This window comes from Geotrypetes seraphini, chromosome 2 (genome assembly GCF_902459505.1).
Source record: "Geotrypetes seraphini chromosome 2, aGeoSer1.1, whole genome shotgun sequence".
In the NCBI taxonomy this organism is placed as follows: Eukaryota; Metazoa; Chordata; class Amphibia; order Gymnophiona; family Dermophiidae; genus Geotrypetes; species Geotrypetes seraphini.
Window position 1 is genome coordinate 404,643,258 of NC_047085.1, and position 18,781 is coordinate 404,662,038.

At 42.2% G+C, this 18,781-nt stretch overlaps 1 protein-coding gene across 1 annotated transcript in view; it reads left to right on the forward strand.

Annotated features, from left to right (window-relative positions):
• The window catches only part of MEOX2 (mesenchyme homeobox 2), a 145,030-nt gene that overhangs the window by 116,476 nt on the left and 9,773 nt on the right, over positions 1 to 18,781 (forward strand). The window contains exon 2 of the mRNA XM_033930978.1: positions 15,552 to 15,724. Coding sequence (XP_033786869.1) covers positions 15,552 to 15,724 — 173 coding nt within the window. The remainder of the gene's footprint in view (positions 1 to 15,551; positions 15,725 to 18,781) is intronic.

The following is an 18,781-nucleotide window of genomic DNA, read 5'->3' on the forward strand; positions in this document are numbered from 1 at the left end:
TAAAATACCAGGAATCTGGAAATTCTATGTATATTGTCTGGCACAGACAGCAGGAGCAGCGATTTTATAAAGATGTACTTAGAAAATAAGGGCAGTTTCACATATAGGGCGTTGTAAAAAAACTGACACACAGCACGATTATATAAAGGTCACTGAAACCAGGGTGTAATTCCTGGCATCCAATTTGGGCATGCATCCCTGGTATTCTGTACAAAACACTGGAAGCACAGTTTTTAGAACACCCCTGAGCGGATCCTGCTTGTCCCATTGCCATGCCCCTTTCTGTGTTGTCCGCTATGGGATTTGGGTGCCCAGGGTTATAGAATAGCGCAAGCCAATTGCACATGCATATCCTAATTGGTGCCAATTGACATCAGCAATTGATTGTGAGCGCCTAATTATTGCTGTGGACTGACTCATTAACGATTTAAGTTGTACACGCGTCTCAGGATCACGCCCAAATTTTGACATGCAAATTTGGCTGCCCGTTATAGAACTAAGAGGATAATACCAGCCCTTATTTATGTGGAAGAAAATATTTTTAACTACCTAGAATGTGTGTACATGACCAGAATATGGCATATATGCTGTAGGTGGGCACAGACATATATAAATTCCCAATATTTCAGCTATTTATTTAAATATTTATATACCACTTATAGCCTAAGTCAGGGGTAGGCAATGCCAATCCTTGAGAGCCGGAGCCAGGTCAGGTTTTCAGGATATCCACAATAAATATGCATGGAATAGATTTGCATCTCAAGGAGGCAGTGCATGCAAATCCATCTCATACATATTAATTGTGGATATCCTGAAAACCTGACCTGGCTCCGGCTCTTGTGGACCGGAATTGCCTACCCCTGACCTAAGTGATTTACATTCAGGTACTCAAGCATTTTTCCCTGTCTGTCCTGGTGGGCTCATACTCTATCTCAGTGGTTCCCAAACCTGTCCTGAAGGACCCCCAGGCCAGTCGGGTTTTCAAGATAGCCCTAATGAATATGCATGGAGCAGATCTGCATTCCTGGCATCTCCATTATATGCAAATCTCTGTCATGCATATTCATTAGGGCTATCTTGAAAACCCGACTGGCCTGGGGGTCCTCCAGGACAGGTTTGGGAACCACTGCTCTATCTAATGTATCTGGAGCAATGGGGGGATGAAGCGACTTGCCCAGGGTCACAAGGAGCAGCGTGGGATTTGAACCCAGGGTGCTGAGGTTATAGCTTTAACCACTGCACCACACATTCCCCTATGTCAGGGGTAGGGAACTCCGGTCCTCGAGAGCCGTATTCCAATCGGGTTTTCAGGATTTCCCCAATGAATATGTATGAGATCTATTTGCATGCACTGCTTTCCAATGCATATTCATTGGGGAAATCCTGAAAACCCGACTGGAATACGGCTCTCAAGGACCGGAGTTCCCTACCCCTGCCCTATGTACTGTTCTATAAATTGGTACCTACATGCAATGGCTTATGGGCTGCAGGTGTATACTTCTTGGCAGTCTAGACCTGAGCATTTACACCAGCTCTATGGGTGAGGTTAAGAACTTGCATCTGAAATGTGGGCACATGTTTGCTCTGGAATGCTAAATAGGTAGATACTTATCTTTATAGAACAGGCACGCTGTATGTGCTGAAAAACAGTTACACTGTTATAGACTTACCCCCATAGTGGTTGAATTTCAAAAAGCTGAAGGTCAAAGTGGTGCTAATTAGCAAAGTTGCAAGACGTTTTTGTTTTTACTTTTAAGGCAAAAGAGAAAAAAATTGGAGCTGTCCCCCTTAATCCCTTTATAAAGACTTTGTCAAAGCAAGCACTTTTATGAAACATATGCATGCCTTGGATTTGGTGCAACGGGAAAAGTGAGTTTGCACACACAGTACATGCATTCCTGGTGTAAAATACACATGAATATATTTTGCCAGCCAAACTATACCCTCTCTGCATCCCAGCTATCTACATGTGTACTGTAAATAGTGGATTTATGAAAACTGCCATTTAGACATGTATCAATGCTGCTATTTACAAATGTAAAAGCTTCAAAAAAAGGCCTCCTCCAGTCTTTTCTATTCTGCTTCTACACTGTGGATGGGCAGACTAGATGGGCCATTTGACCTTTATCTGCCATCATGTTTCTATGTTTCTCTTTAATGTGTATATTTCTTAGTGCCATTGGTACCGAGCTCCCATCTCTCTATGTACTCCAAGAGCATACAGCAGCCTCTCAGAGGGGACGGTATCCTGCAATTCAGGTCTAAGAAGGGGAGGAGGCCACACGTGCTGCCTTCTCTTCAGTTGGCAGCCTTTGTGCTGTTTGTTACACATCCTGAATGACTGCCCCTTTAAGATATTTTTCAGCCTTATCTGGATGTGCTTATGCTCCACTTTCAGAAGTAGCTCACAGAAAGTCATTGACAAGTTCTGAGCTCATCACCAAAAGTTCATGTCACGGAATGCTTATATTACACTGAAGTAAAAATTACAGGAAGGCATTACAGCATTATGAGTCATTTAAGTATGAGACATTTTATTCTTATATTTTAGTTACAAAAGACTAATGGTTTATGAACACGCTTATCTCAGTCGGCAGTCCAGCCATAACCTTATATCTGTAACACATCCAAATGCATACTCAGGAGTTTGGAACTGTGGATATAGATAATTATGTCATCACGGCAGAGATTTGGGTCCAGAATTCAAAGTCCAATATTCAACTTTTCTTTAGGTTTATACGAAAGCCTCAGCCCCACCGCTCCATCGCTGTAATGAGTTTTGACAGCAGGAAGACTTACATGGCTCTCGTCACCGGCTTTCACACCCATAGTTCTAATTTTCATTTATTTAGTAATTCTCTTTAATATTATTCCTCAACTCTAATAAAAGTCCAGTGTAATCATTATATAAGAACTTAAGCCACTTATCTTTAGGCTAACATGACTCGGGAGAGACAACCCTACATGTTTCGCACGCCTGTGCTTTATCAAGGGTCTCCCTGAAAACAGAAGGAAAAACATTTCAACTATCTCGTAAAACATTAACCTTCCTTATTCTATAAATCCCCAATTCTTTAACCATCTAATCTTTTAAATAAATCCTTACCGAGGGTGTCACTGTCATCCGACTCTCTGTGCTGCTTAGGAGAGAAAGATGGCGGCGGCGTCTCACCCCGGGGTTTAAATACTAGTGCATTTTAAAAGTTGCCACCCCCTGTTTGCCTATTGGATCATTCTTCAACCTATCAGAGACGCCCATTCCAGCTCCCCATTCAGCCCTTTTGATTCCACAGTGTCAATATGAAAAATGTATCTCTGTTCTTTTTCATTCAATTCCCTTTCAATATTCCCACCGTCCCTCCCTTTAATCTTGTCAATGACCCGCCACTTAATTTCCTCCACCTTGTGAGCTTTAGTTATCCAGTGGCTTACCATGGGGGGCCTGAAGATGTTTGCTAGTAATGCGAGATTTATGTTCTGTTAACCGTGTTTTTACCGGTCTACTATTCCGCCCTATGTATACCCCAAAAAACCGCGAATAACTTTTTGCATGTTATTTGCGGGGTTTTTTGTAAAATAGACCTGAAAAGGATAATAAACCGTGAATAACCCGACCTGCGATTTGATCCGTACAACGCCGGGAGCAGCGATTTCTTTCAGGAACCACCGGGAGTAGCGATTTTCAATATGAAACGCTGGGTTCAGTGATGAAAATTAGGGGGACGGAGTCAGCAGCCGAAAAATCACGAACAAGTGAACCCACAGATATGGAAACCGTGGATATGGAGGGAGAAGTGTATATAAAAATAAAAAGAAATAAAAGCAAAAAGAAACCAAGTGATACCTTTTTCATTGGACTAACTAGAGCATGATTTCAAAGTTGGTGACCGAAATATAAACTACCTGCGCTATGCAGATGATACAGTGCTCAGCAGCAGCAGCAAAGAAGACAAGATGTGTCTACTGAGAAAAGTCAAAGCCGAAAGTCATAACGTGGGATTAGAACTGAATATAAACAAGACGAAGATCATAAACATGGAAAATGATGAAGAATTTGAGCTTGAAGGCGATAGAATAGAAGTTGTATAGGATTTAAATCTGCTGGGCTCTTTTGTAAACAAAGAAGCAACTAGCGGGGAGGAAATACTCCGCAGCATAGCACTTGGTCGCTCTTCGATGAAGGCTCCTGACAAAATATTCAAAGGCAAGGAGGTAGCACTCCAAATGAAGATCAGACTAACTCCACCAGATCCACTCAAAAATTCATACTATCATTCCCCTCTTTAAAAGGCATCTCCCATGCAGGAAAACTTGGAACATCCCTCTTCTTCAAGATCACCGAGCTGTGGAACAGCTTATCTGCTCCTCTTCGAAGTTCGTCCTCCCTCCAACGCTTCAGAAAACATTTGAAAACTTGGCTTTTCTCTAAAATGTAACCACTCCCTCCCTCTCCACTCTACTTAGTCCCCTCCTTCTTTCCTTTTTACCAAGCCCTTCTTCTTCCCATTGTAGTTCCTTTCTTTAGTAATTCCTGTAAACCGTGTCGAGCTCTACTTCCGTGGAGATGATGCGGTATACAAAGTTAAGGTTTAGTTTAGTTAGTTTAGTTTAGTCCACACACTCATTTTCTCAGTGATCAGTATGGATGTGAAAGCTGGACACTACAGAAACAAGATAGAAAGAAGATTGACTTATTTAAACTTTGGTGCTGGAGAAGGATTTTAGGTTTGCCGTGGACCGCCAGAAGAACTAATAAATCGATTCTGGAAGAGATCAAGCCGGCCATGTCACTTGAAGCCCATATGATGAAGTTATGACCATCTTATTTTGACCACACCATCAGAAGAGAGAGATCACTGGAGAAGGACATCATGTTTGGGACGACTGAAGGAACCAGGCAAAGAGGGCGACCTGCATTCAGATGGATTGGCACATTGAAAGCCAACATGGGGATAACGCTGTAGGACCTTTCTAGTCTAGCACAAAACCAATTTCTTTTTAGATCTGCAATTCATTAAGGTGCTAGGACTCGAACATGAGTCGATGGCGCCTAACAACTACAACAGAGCATGGTTAGATTAACTTTCAAAGGTAATCCTTCTTCAGGTCAGAGCTAAGCAAATGAAGACAGCTATCAGTATATACTGTACATGAGTAAAACATCAAAGTATTCAAATGACAGGAAAAGAGAGGGGAGGGTGGTAAATAGGGAAATATGGAAGGGTGATTTGAAAGTCTTAGAACTGTATAAATTATGTTTTGTAATGTGAGAGAAAGCCATTGTTTTTGTTAAGTTCTGTCTGGTGTGTTTCAAAATGTTTTATCCTTTTGATCTCAAAGGTCTTGCATTTCTGGTTTTAATATTACCCTCAAATTATTGAGGCAGTGTTCTGGTTTTCCAAAATGTCATCCCATGGAGGAGATATCCTGGTTGGCATCAGTGGTGTAGTAATGGGGTTGAGGGGGTTGGTCTGCCCCTGGAGTGGTCTTCCTCGGGGTGCTGGCACCCCTCTTCCTCTCTGCCCCCTTCCTTTTCCTCCCCCTGCCGTTCACCCGTGCCCCTCCCCCACACCTTTTTTTACTTTGGCGCAAGCAGCAACAAACTTGCTGCCCACATTGGCTTCAGCACTTTCTCTGATGTAACTTCCGGGAGGAAGTGACGCCAAAGAGAGCTCCGAAGCTGACGCAGGCAGCAAGTTCGTTACTGCTTGCGCCAAAGTTAAAAAGGTACGAGTAAAGGGTGCGGGTACGCATGTACAGCAGGGGGCAAGGAAGGGGTGCGGGTGAGGGATGCCACAGCCCCGGGCGCCTTTCATCCTCACTACGCCACTGGTTGGCATTGCAATTTTTAATATGATATCTGTGTACATTAATCCTAGTCTTTAGCACCTGGTTTGTTTCTCCAATATAGCATCCTTCTTTACACCTTTTGCATTCAATGATATAAACTACATTTGAAGATGAGCAGGTGAAGCATCCCCTTATGCTGAATGTTTTTTCCCCATGTGGGTGACTGTGGGGTCTTTTGAAATATGCTGGCACAGTTTGCAGCTAGGAATTAGACGGCACAGAAACTTTAAAAATAAATTTTGTTGTAGGGAAGCATGCCATTCTCTTCCTTGTGTATAGGGAGTGTATTCTTCACCAGTTTCTGTTTCAGATTAGCTGGCTGTCGGAAAGCCAGTGGGAATAATTCTTTCAGTAATTCATTCCCTGGAGTAGAGGCTGTAGATCTTTTATGATTTTTCTCAGTTTTTCCAGCTCTGGGTTGTATGTCACTATCAGGGGGATTCTCTCTGTGGTCTCCTTGCCCTTGTACTTCAATAGGTTTTCTCTGGGTATTTCAAGGGATGATGCAAAATTCTATGAGCTGATTTTGGAATTGTTTCCTTTTTGTTTAAAAGATTCAGTCAGGGTTTTGAGGAGTTTATCTCTGTCTTTTGGGTCAGAGCAGATACGGTGATATCATGTAGCTTGGCTGTGTATGATGGATTTTTTTTTTTTGTATGTGAGGAATGGAAGCTGGAGTTGTGGAGGTCTGTAGGTGTTCTATATAAAGATGTTTTATATATCCATTGTTGATGGAAACAACGATGTCTAGAAAGTTGACTTTCTCCGAGGAGTAGCCCATTTTTTATTTTGTTGTAGGATGGTATGTATTGGAAGAATTTCAAAACCATGTGAGAGTATCTTCTCTCTCGGTCCAAATCATAAAAATGTCATCAATGTACCAGTAGTATAGCAGGGGTTTTGTCTGATATGCATTTAGAAATGTATCTTCCAGTTCTACCATGAAGAGATTAGCATATTGTGGTGCCATCCTGGTGTACCCACGATTTGCAGATAGATATCATTGTTAAAGCAGAAATAGTTGTGAGTTAGAATGAATTTGATTAATGTAAACTTTTAAGTAATCTTTTGAATGTCATGAAGTTAGATTCTAATCACAAATAATTCAATAATTGATTCCATAAACTAAGACCTAAAGAGAAAAATGCTTTAGATCTAGTATTTTCCCACGTTACCTTTTTTGCCTTTGATATCACTAACCAGTTAGCTTGTAACGATCTAAGTCAGTATGTCTCAAACTTTTTACGCTGCTGAAGAACTAATCTCAGGATTGTGGCTGGAGGGCCCCCAGAAATACATGGCCGTTGATGCGATGACATCACACGCCTGTGTGATGTCATCATGTCGACGTCCGCGCATGCGCGGGTGTCTTCCAGGAGGAGAGGTGCCGGTGCCGACTGACTACAGGACGTGCCTATCACCGCGAGAGGCACGTCCTGTAAGCAGTCAGCCGGCACAGGCACCTCTCCTCCTCGCTGGCATCTCAGGGCACACCTGGAATCCTCCGGTGCACACAGTTTGCCATTCACTGATCTAACACTCGATTTCAGCAGGCGTAAGTCCTGACGCCCAAATGGCTGCTCTGTGTTATTCTATAATGGGTGCTCATCTTTGAGTGCCCTTTCCAGAATAACAGTGCACACCAGTTACTTTTGGTGCTGAGTTTTGAGCACCATTCAATGAATCTAACCCACAATTACCATTAACCAGATAACCTCCGGCTCCAACTTCATACCACCTTGGTGCTCTCCAGATTGTGCCAAGGCAGTTCAAGGGAATATTTAGTAGCACTCTCTGGTCAGTAGTCCCTGAGAAATGCATGTGTCCCAGAATGTTGGCCAGGAAGAGACCATCTTTGAAAGCCTTCTTTCTAGGTCAACCACTACTTACCAGGGGAAAATGACTTTCTGAATTAAAAGTACATTCTGACTTTCACAGCACATGGGAGACAATTCTATAAAGGGGCACCGAGATGTAGGTGCCCCGATACAGCATGGGGAATGTCTATTTGAGAACACCAGATATTGTTATAGAATACTGGTGTAAATCTGTATTGGCATGCCTAAATGCAGATATGCCCCTTTATGTCAGACTGATGGCAGGTGTAAATAATGCAATAATTTTTTTTTTCACTGAGGGGTGGGTCTGGAGGGAAGAGTGTAGACATTTCTGCGCCAATCAGTTAGCATGTCTGAATTGCCGCACACTGAGTAATGCATGATTCGTGTATGAGCCCTTGCCACCTGCAAAACAGGTTGACAAATCTTCTTTTACTGTTATTGAAACTTATGCTCAGAGACATGAAGGCGAATGTACCGCCTCACCACCCAATCATCGCATTGTTCAATACAGTGTCAAGATGATGGTATTGATCACTATTGGATTTGTAAAAGCCAAACTGGCTATAACTCTATCTTCTTCTTCTATATATATAAAATCGGAGGTATGTATGTGTGTATGTATGTATGTGCCGCGATCACGCAAAAACGGCTTGACCGATTTGAACGAAACTTGGTATGCAGATCCCTCACTACCTGGGATGATATGTTCTGGGGGTCTCGCGGCCCACCTGCACTCGTGGGCGGAGCTACAAACATAAAATCAGATTTCACCCATTCATGTCAATGGAAAAAATGTAAAGAGCTGCCATTCTCACAGTAATTCAAAAACGGCTTGACCGATTTGAACGAGACTTGGTATGCTGATCCCTCACTACCTGGGGTGATATGTTCTGGGGGTCTCACGGCCCACCTGCACACGTGGGCGGACCTACAAACATAAAATCACATTTCACCCATTCATGTCAATGGAAAAAATGAAAAAAGCTGCCATTCTCACTGTAATTCAAAACCGGCTTGACCGATTTTAATGAACCTTGGTATGCAGATCCCTCACTACCTGGGGTGATATATTCTGGGGGTCTCGCCGCCCACCTGCACACGTGGGCGGAGCTACAAACAGAAAATCAGATTTCACCCATTCATGTCAATGGAAAAAATGTTAAAAGCTGCCATTCTCACTGTAATTCAAAAACGGCTTGACCGATTTGAACAAAACTTTGTATGCAGGTCCCTCACTACCTGGGCTGATATGTTCTGGGGGTCTCGCGGCCCTCCTGCACACGTGGGCGGAGCTACAAACAGAAAATCAGATTTCACCCATTCATGTCAATGGAAAAAATGTAAAAAGCTACCATTCTCACAGTACTTCAAAAACGGCTTGACCGATTTGAACGAAACTTGGTATGCAGATCCCTCACTACCTGGGGTGATATGTTCTGGGGGTCTCGCGGCCCACCTGCACACATGGGCGGAGCTACAAACAGAAAATCATATTTCACCCATTCATGTCAATGGAAAAAATGTAAACAGCTGCCATTCTCACAGTAAATCAAAACCGGCTTGACCGATTTGAATGAAACTTGGTATGCAGATCCCTCACTACCTGGGGTGATATGTTCTGGGGGTCTCTTCACCCAAGAATTTATATGTTCTTGCTCCAGGAGGTGAAACTAAAAATGTTGTTTATAATCAAGTTTTGTGTTTGTTGTATTGTATTCATTTTGTCAAATATTTCACATTATAATTTGAATATTGTACTTTTTATAAAGCTTTAAAAAAGTAATTTCATTCACCACTATAAAGTATCTTTATTTGAATCCATTTACAGTGTTATTGCTATAATTAAATACCCGTGCAACGCCGGGGCTTCAGCTAGTCATCTTATATAAGAAGCTTAAAGATTTGAAACTTAATTTCAAATTTCACAGGTTCCGACGTGCCACGTTTCGGTACTGCTTCAGGGAACCGATGTAACTCTACTACACCCCTCAAACTTTAGGTAATGAAATCTCATATAACCTCAAAAACTCCACATATCTCTCCCTCTTGAAAATCCAACGGCTAGGCATATAGAGTGACTATTCTATTATTGTTGATATATTTCCTTTTAGTCACTCAACATTTCAATTAAGTTGAGTTACTTGCCTCTTTTTTGTTTTTGCCTGCAAAATAGGTGGCATTAAGGCCTCACACACTATTTTTAATGGCTACAGAATGATGGTAAAATTAGCACTTGCCCATTAATTTGGAAAAGCGGCCATTTTTTGGCTGCACTACAAATGGCCATAGTAAACGGAAAGACAGTTGTAAGGGCATGCTAAGGCCACTTTTTAGTGCAGCTTAGAATAAGAACCCTATAGCACTTATACGTGTCCCGTATAGAGCCCATTAATTGTAACACCTCACTAGGGCTATCAGATTTTCCCAAAGGAAAATCTGGAGCCATGGTCATGCCCCCAGGCCCACCCACGTCACACCCGCATCCCTGCCCCAGCCCCAACCCCCTTAACTTGTTCGTGCATTGGGCGGCATCCATGCATGCGCAGATGTGACACGATGATGTCACCGCGTTGCATCCGTGCATTCGCGGATACTGTCCCAACATCAGAAGCTTTTTAAAACCCGGACAAGGTGCCGGGTTTTGAAAAGCTTTCCGTATCCCCGGACATGTCCTCAAAAGGAGGATATGTCCGAGGAATTCTGCACATCTGGTAATCCTACACCTCACAGAGGCACTTTGTGACTCACTATGGTAACATCTTTACAGAAGCTCATGTATTGTAGTGCCTTTTCAGAGGCTCATGTAGACCCCTCTGAATTGACTCCCCAGTCATTAGTAGTGGTATAGAAGCTCACAATAAACATATAGGGCTCCTTTTACGAAGCCACGTTAGCAGTTTAACACATGTAATAGCGCGCGCTAAACTGCCGGCCGCGCTAGACGCTAACGCCAGCATTGAGATGGCATTAGTTCTAGCTGCGTAGCGTGGGTTTAGCATGTGCTACAAAGCTGCGTGCGCTAAAATCGCTAACGCGGCTTCGTAAAAGGAGCCCATAGAGTTGCATTTAGGAGCATTCTGCATTTATATTCTACATTTCGGTGTACTAGAAGCCGCATACATGCAGGTGCACAGCTATAGAATTGCTTTTTAGTCGGGTAAAATAAGGGGATCTACAATGAAGGTATTCAAATTAGCAGAGTGAAACAGGATTCTTATGTTTAGCATTTGAATGTATATGTGCTGTGTTGCCCCCGTTCATCACCTGCCCATTCAGGGGGTGCACAATATAAGCGTGACTTAAGTGTGCGCATTTCACAACTGCTCACTTTCAAAGTGAAACAACACAGGTCATTTCCCTTTGACAAACAGTGACAAGCAGTGTACGAGGGTCTGAACAGTGCATACTATTCAAAATTGTCCCTCTGGAAACAAGGGAACGGCTATGATAAAATTCGCTGGTTTGCATCAGTATGAAAATTAAAAGCAGGCCAAGTGAAGTTACTGCACCTTCTTCGGAACAGTAAGGGAGAAATATCTTACTGCAAATTATGCTGTGTGATGAATGTGTGCTTTGGGGAGGGGGGGGTTGGGGATGAGGATCGCCGTTTAAGTCCAGCTGGATGTACCACTTTTGCCTTTGCATTTATCATAAGGCATAGGGAGGCAGGTCAGAGTCCAAGCAGAAAGCTTCTTGCCTCAATTAGAACATCTGCCGAACAGATGGTAGATGATGTGAAACCAGCCAAACTTATCTTCCAAAAGTCACCCACCCGTTTTCCACCAAAAGGAAAGCAGCCACTTGATGTGAACAAAAGCCTTAAGTCTGGAAAGAGATCTCCCAGTGTTTGCTCTCTGGAGACCATAAAGGAGGAGTGTTCTTAAAAAGGAAATACTGTACAGTAGATCTACAACTTGGCAAGATAACATTCAAACTTAGAATCCAAACCCCACTGTCTGGACAGGAAAGAAGGAAAATGAAGAAAAGAGGGCAATAGGGGGCAATGTCCAGGATAAAGTTTGCACAAACCCACAGAAAACAAGTCTATGAAGAGAGATAGAGAGAACCTGAAATGCTAAAATTACTCGAATAAAAAACCACCTAATTCCATGTCCATCATTTTTTCTAAACATTTACAGATGTAGTATATTCATTCTTATATAAAGCCTCAAACCTATTCATGGAGGACCTTATGCAGCAAAGTGAACCTCTGGGTTCAGGGTCATGGTAAAGCTGCACAGCATGATGCACATAGCAAAGCAATCCATTTTACCCAAGGGAAAGAGTTCTTGCCACTGGGCCTTGGTTCCCATGAATGTTGGCATTGACTTTTACCCTTCATTGAAAATAGTTTCACTGCTTCAGTTCCGTAGATGATTAGATGATCTGCTTTTTTTTTTTTTGCTTTGCCTTGGCTTATAGTTCACATTAACTCTGTAAATTTTGAGCACGTTCTCAGCCTTTTGATTCAGCTGAGAATCAAGCAGTTATGGAAAAGCAGAGATTATCCATTAATGTGCCAGTGCTCCAGTCCAGTGTTTTGTTTTCTAGTACCATATACTGTATACTCGAATATAAGCCAAGATTTTATGGGCCCAAAAATGGAGGTCTGGTTTTAAGAAAGGAAAAGTCCATAGTCTGTTATTCAGAAAGACATGAGGGAAGCCACTGTTTGCCCTGGATCAGTAGCATGGAATGTTGCTACTACTTGGGTTTTGGCCTACGTGAGAATGGGCTACTGGGCTTGATGGACCATTGGTCTGACCCAGTATGTCTATTCTTATGTTCTTATATATTTGAGTCCTCCCCTGCTCTGCAGTATTTATTTATTTCAATTTCTATCCCATTCTCCCAGAAGCTCAGAATGGGTTACAAGTAGACATTCACAATCGTTTGAAAACAGACTAGTCATGACAACAAATAGGTTACAGTAGACAATAACAGAACTTATTCTAGAGACCAGACTGGTCATAGCGAAAACTACTAGGAGAAGTATATTGAGGAGGCATTTTGTAATGGCCTGATCAGCGGAAGAGGAAGGTCTTTACTGCTCTGCAGAAGGTCATTAGTGAGTCTAGCGGTTCCATAGTTGAGGTAGGAAATGGCTGTAAGATCTTATATACGCTGTACTCATTTTGTACGCCGTATCCTGCTGGTGCGGGTGTGCCTTAAACCCTGGTGTTCCAGCGGTGAACCAGGGCAAGAGCAATGCTCCTACGCTCCTGGCCCATGCAGACTTGCTGTTGAAAATGGCTGCCATGAGTTCCTGCAGCAACCTCGCTGGAACTTACAACAGCCATTTTCCGGATCGCCTCTGGACCACAAATGTGTCATAGGTAGACGCACAGCGGGGAAGGAGTGCGAAGGAGTGGGGGGGAGGACAGAGAGGAGGATGGGTGATTGTGCCTCCACCAAGATGGCACCTGGGGCATACCACCACCCTGCCCGCCCCCTTACTACGCCATTGTATATGGTATCTCCCAGTACTACATCTATTTTAGATGTTCTGTAAACTAGACTGGTAAGGGCAAGGGTGCCCAGAACTGGTCTTCAAAGGTTGCAAATTGCTCTACTTTTCAGGATTTCCACAATAGCTTTGCATGACATAGATTTGCATGCTTTTCCTTGACTGTATACAAATATGCATATTTATTGTGGAAATCCTGAAAGCCAGACAAGTTGACAACACTCAAGGGCTGGATGTGTGGATTTCTGACCTACAGAATACTCTAGGAATGGCTCAAGAAACATTATTCCAGCCTATCTTGTGTTGAGAGATGATGTTCTGTTTATATAACATCTCCTCCACCATGCAGAGAATGAAATATTGTTCCAGACCTCTGTGTTGCTGTATAGAATGGTAGGTGTTTCCTCCCTCCTTCATCTCTTTCTACTCGTAAAATACTTTAATATGGGTGAAAACAGAAAGAGGTGGAGATACAGAAAAGTCTTCCCTTCTTACCTGAAAAATGTCATTATAATTTCTCTAGTTTAGAAGTAAAAGGGCATATAGACTTGGATGCACTAAAGATACTGACTGGATCACTGTTGGCCGATTCCAGATGAGCGATCAATGCACTACCAAGTTTGCTAACAAATGATTTGCACATCTAAGCAAATCAGATATCAGACCTTAGGCCCGCCCTGTGCATCAATTGGGATACAGGGGGGAGGAGCCTAAAGCCCTCATGGCTCAGATGCCTAAGGCCACTTCCCTTGGGAAAGGGCAGAGTGCAAATGTAAATGGCAAAGTCCAAACCCCATACTCTATTATGAGACCAAAAAGAATCTGTTAAGGTACCTGGGGGGTGAGTGGGGTTGGGGGTGGGGAGGTTGTATGGATTTGAACCCATAACCTGTGGAAGATGGAAGAAGTATGTTTAACCCCTGAGCCACAGGCATTTCCTTTCAGGCAAGGGTTTGTATTATTTTGTGAGTATGGTTTCTTTTTTTTATTTTCTTAACCTTTTGGAAATTAGGTTTAGTATGCAATATATGTGTATATATATATATATATATATATTTATTTTTTTTTTTTTCATGTGCTGTGCATTATTAAACATCTTTTTCTATTATTATCAAAGAGGAGTCCTCTTTACCCCCCCAAAATAGAAGGTTCAGTATGCAATATATATATATTTTCATGTGTTTTGTTTAAGTAATGCATTATTAAACATCTTTTGACCTTAATATCAAACTGGAGTCCTCTTTACCCCCCCCCCAAAAAAAAAAATAGAAGCCCGTTCACCTATATGTGGATGCCTCTGGCACACCTAAGTGATGCCTAAGTCACGTTCACTTAAATTGTGCCCAACTAATGCCAAAGGTAGACCTAGTTTTGCAATGCCTACATTTTAGGTGAGAATGTAGACACATTAGGATGCTGAGCAGTATGTGATTCTGTAAATAGACATTTATATGAAAGCCACACCAATGCCTATCCTGTTAGATGCAGCTTTTTCCAATGGGCAACAACAAAATTGTGGACACCTATTTTGTGAATTAAACATAGCCTTTGGATGTCTAACTTTCAATTATTGCTTGTTAAAGTCATTAATTGGGCTTATTATCCAATTTATTTGGACGCCTAAGTTGCTGGACGTTCCACATTGTGAATGCCCAACTTTAGGCATCCTTTACAGAATTTACCCCATAGGGTTAGGATCATTCTTTGATAATAAATCAATTTTACCCTACTGGTTGCTTCTGGGAATTTTTCAAGGAGGGGCCTTCCTGGGTCTCCAGACCAAGTTGTACTTTTTAATCCAATTTGTGTTGGATAACCTCTCCTGTTGTATGCTTCCTTTATATAGATTTGCATATAGCATATTGCAATATATGCAAATTTAACTGTTGCATATTCATTGTGACAATTCTGAAAAATCTGACTGGATAGGTGTGCCTCCCAGAGAGTGTTGAAAAGGAATGGTATATTGTCAATCAAAATAGATATCTTATCCTTTGTAAAAGTCTTAGAAAATTTGTAGTATACCTTCAGTATTTATAGCAAGTTAAAAATATGAGGGGGGGGGGGGTCTGAAATGTTCTTAGCCCAACCAACCAACTTCCTAAATTCTGAGCGTTATTTTGCCACTGTAGCTGAGAAGAGTGTTATTTTGTTAAGTGCCAATTTGTAGAAACAAAATTCTATGTTTTGACATTGTTTTAGATCATTGATTGAATCATATCCAAAGCATTCTCTTCTTAGTTGGGCTGAGAACTTTTCAACACCCCTTCGTATTGATAAATCACACCCTCTATGGGTTGGGGTTTTTGTTTTTTTTTGTCCTTTCTGCAATATTAGATAACAGTAAGGAGGATTACATGTATAACCTTGCATTTTTATCTTCTTAATTTCAGACTCCCAGGAAGGAAACTACAAGACAGAAGTTAATAGTAAACCCAGAAAAGAACGAACAGCCTTTACCAAAGAGCAAATAAGAGAGCTGGAAGCTGAATTTGCCCATCATAACTACCTAACTAGGCTGAGAAGATATGAGATAGCTGTGAATCTGGATCTCACTGAAAGACAGGTATCAATCATAAAGCATTTGTGGAATCTACAGGCTTTAGCGTTGTGAACTACACTGCAGCATTTTCACGTGGCTACCTATCTGTGCAAATGAGCTCCATAATAAGCTTCCTCAATAAATTTCATTTGCTTTCCCAGTTGTGGTAGCACATAATAGTGACCCCCCAATCTTAAAGTCTCTATAGAGACAGAAAAACTATGGGTCAGTATTCAAAGTGATTTAAATGGACAAGAGAGCCTCCTGCCTGTTTAATCACTTATACCCACTCGTCACGGACTATTGGCACTCACCAATCATGTCCCAACTGGGCAGGGTAGGAGTGGTACGGGGGGGTGGAGCCAGGATTATGCAGGTGCTAGCAATATTCAGTGCCAGCACCTGCATAATAGCAAACCAGATATGTAAAACTACATAAAATGCAGTTCTAATATTTCTCTGTTAGCTATAAGGATGCCAGCACTGAAAATCAGCTGACACCTGCATAATTTCCGGAACCAGCTAGCACAATGTGTGATGTCATCCCCTCCTTCCCCTCCTCCCAGCAAGGTCCCTCCCCTCACCTCCAATACAAGTAAGCAACTCTCTCCTTTGCCCCTCACAAGTAACCTCCTCCCTCCCACACCCAATAAGAAAACAAACCGCTCTGTCCTTTCAAACAAACAATCCCTCCCTCACACCCCGAAGTCAGAATAGGTCTCACTATAGAAGTAGGGTGTGATTCTGCCCCTATAACCCTGCTAGACCACCATGACATTCAGTTAGGCCCTTGGGAGTACTTGTTGGCAAAGCGAGGGGTGTCTTATTTGTTGGTGGGGGGATGTAGATACAGCAGTTATGCAGATCCCAGCTGATATTCAACTGGGACTTTCATAAGTGTCTGAATATTGCCCTGGATCCACATAATGGTCAATAGCCTTACACAATCCAGTCAGCCACTGATATTCAATATCAGTGCCAGGACACAGCCCAAAATTGAATATTGCATCCTAATTGTTGACCACTGTAGGCTGAATATTGACTGGATAGAGAATGTAATGGCAGAAAAAAGACATACGGAACTTAGTAAGTCTAAGTGCTTTGAAAATGAGCCCCTTTGCCTACCTATTTGTTCAGTTACCCCTATTGCTCAGGAGTACAGAACTTCAAAGAACTTCTGTACTTGTCCTATGCTTTCTTAACCCTTTATTTGACATTGTTGCTCAGAAGCAACATGTGTCTTCTATGGCTATTATGGGAGATCTGCATCTCCAAATGCCGGTTACTTGGTACTAGAAACATAGAAACATGATGGCAGATAAAGGTCAAATGGCCCATCTCGTCTGCCCATCCACAGTAACCATTATCTCTTTCTCTCTCCAAGAGATCCCAGGCCCTCTTGAATTCTGACACAGTCTCTGTCTCCACTACCTCTTCTTGGAGACTGTTGCTCTTTCAATATAAAGTTACATAAAGCAGCTGTTTCACCATCTGCCAATTAAAAGGTTAAATTCCAATAATTTCTTTTTCTCTACCACTTTCATTATGAGACTTTTTCACACATCCACTATCCTTTCTGCAGAGCAGAGTTTCCTTAGATTATATGAGTCTATCCCCTTTCTTCCTCATCCCATGATTCCAGAACTGTCTTTCCATTGAAAGAGATTATACCTTGATATACTGTATTTAAATGTCATTATATATCTCCTTTCCATTTTTACTCTTCAGATCTTTAAATCTCTCCCTATATGCTTCATGATAAAGACCGCTTACCATTTCTGTAGCTGGCCTCTAGACTGACTCTTTCTTTTATCATTTTGCAGTCTTTGGAATGTATTCTTTTATTATATTAATTAATTTATCTGTATTCATTAGATATCTTTATGAAGAGATTCACCCAATACAGTATACAACAGATGCACCTTGATATAATAAACAACTTACACTGTATTAACAGCATAACAATAGTAAAACAACCAAATGTCAGCATAAAACATAGTTAAAACAATAAGATAAAGTTGAAGATATGAATTAAATCCTAGTAATAGCAATAATAGATGTCCAATCTCTCCTGCCAGAAAGAATCATCCCCCGAACCCCGAACACCCAACCGGCAGGAGGGATCCCAAGCCCTCCTGCCGGTAACTCTCCCCGAACCCCTGACCGGCAGGTGGGATCCGAGGCCCTCCTGTCAGAAGTCAATTAATCCCCCCGAATAGTTGACCGGCAGGAGGGAGCCCAAGCCCTCCTGCCGGCACCCCACCTCCGACAAAACCTAATCGTGGCAGGAAGGATCCCAAGCCACCCTGCTGACACCAACACCCCCGTGAATACCAGCAGGAGGGATCCTAAGTCCTCTTGCCGAAGGCGCACCCCTTCCCCCCGAATACTTTTATTCAATATAACCCCGTTTTAATACTTTAAAATATTCATGAACTAAGATGCTGATTAAATGAAAAATACTAACACTGGCTTTTACAAAGCTGTGGTAGAGGCTTCTACTAGATAATGACATGGGGACAAATTTGTCCCTGTCCCCACAGGAACTCAATTTCCCTGACTCGTCTCCATGAGTTTTGTCGTTGTCATGTCCCTGCCCCATTCCTGTAAGCTCTGCCTTAACTGCACAAGCCTCGAACACGTAGGATTTTAAAGTGTTTGAGGCTTGTGCAGGTGAGGACAGAGTTTGCAGGAATGGGACAGGGACAGGGACAGGAAATGAACTCACTGAGATGGGAAAATGAGTTCCTGTGGAGATGGGGAAAAATTTGTCCTCTTGTCATTCTCTAGTTTCTACCACAGGCCAGTGAGGTAAATGCTCTGACGCTCATAGAATTCCTATGAGCGTCGGAGCATTTACCTTGCTGGCCTGTGGTAGGAACCTCTACCGTGGCTTTGTAAACACAAGCTAATTGTTCCAAAAAATAGTTCATAACAGTTTTCATTAGTTGATTTAGAGGTATATTCTCAAAGCACTTAGGGGGAAATTCTATAAACGTCACCTCAATTTAGGTGCCGGTAGGCTCCCTACCAGTGCCTAAGTTAATTGAGATACGCCATTTAAAATGGCATAAAACATTA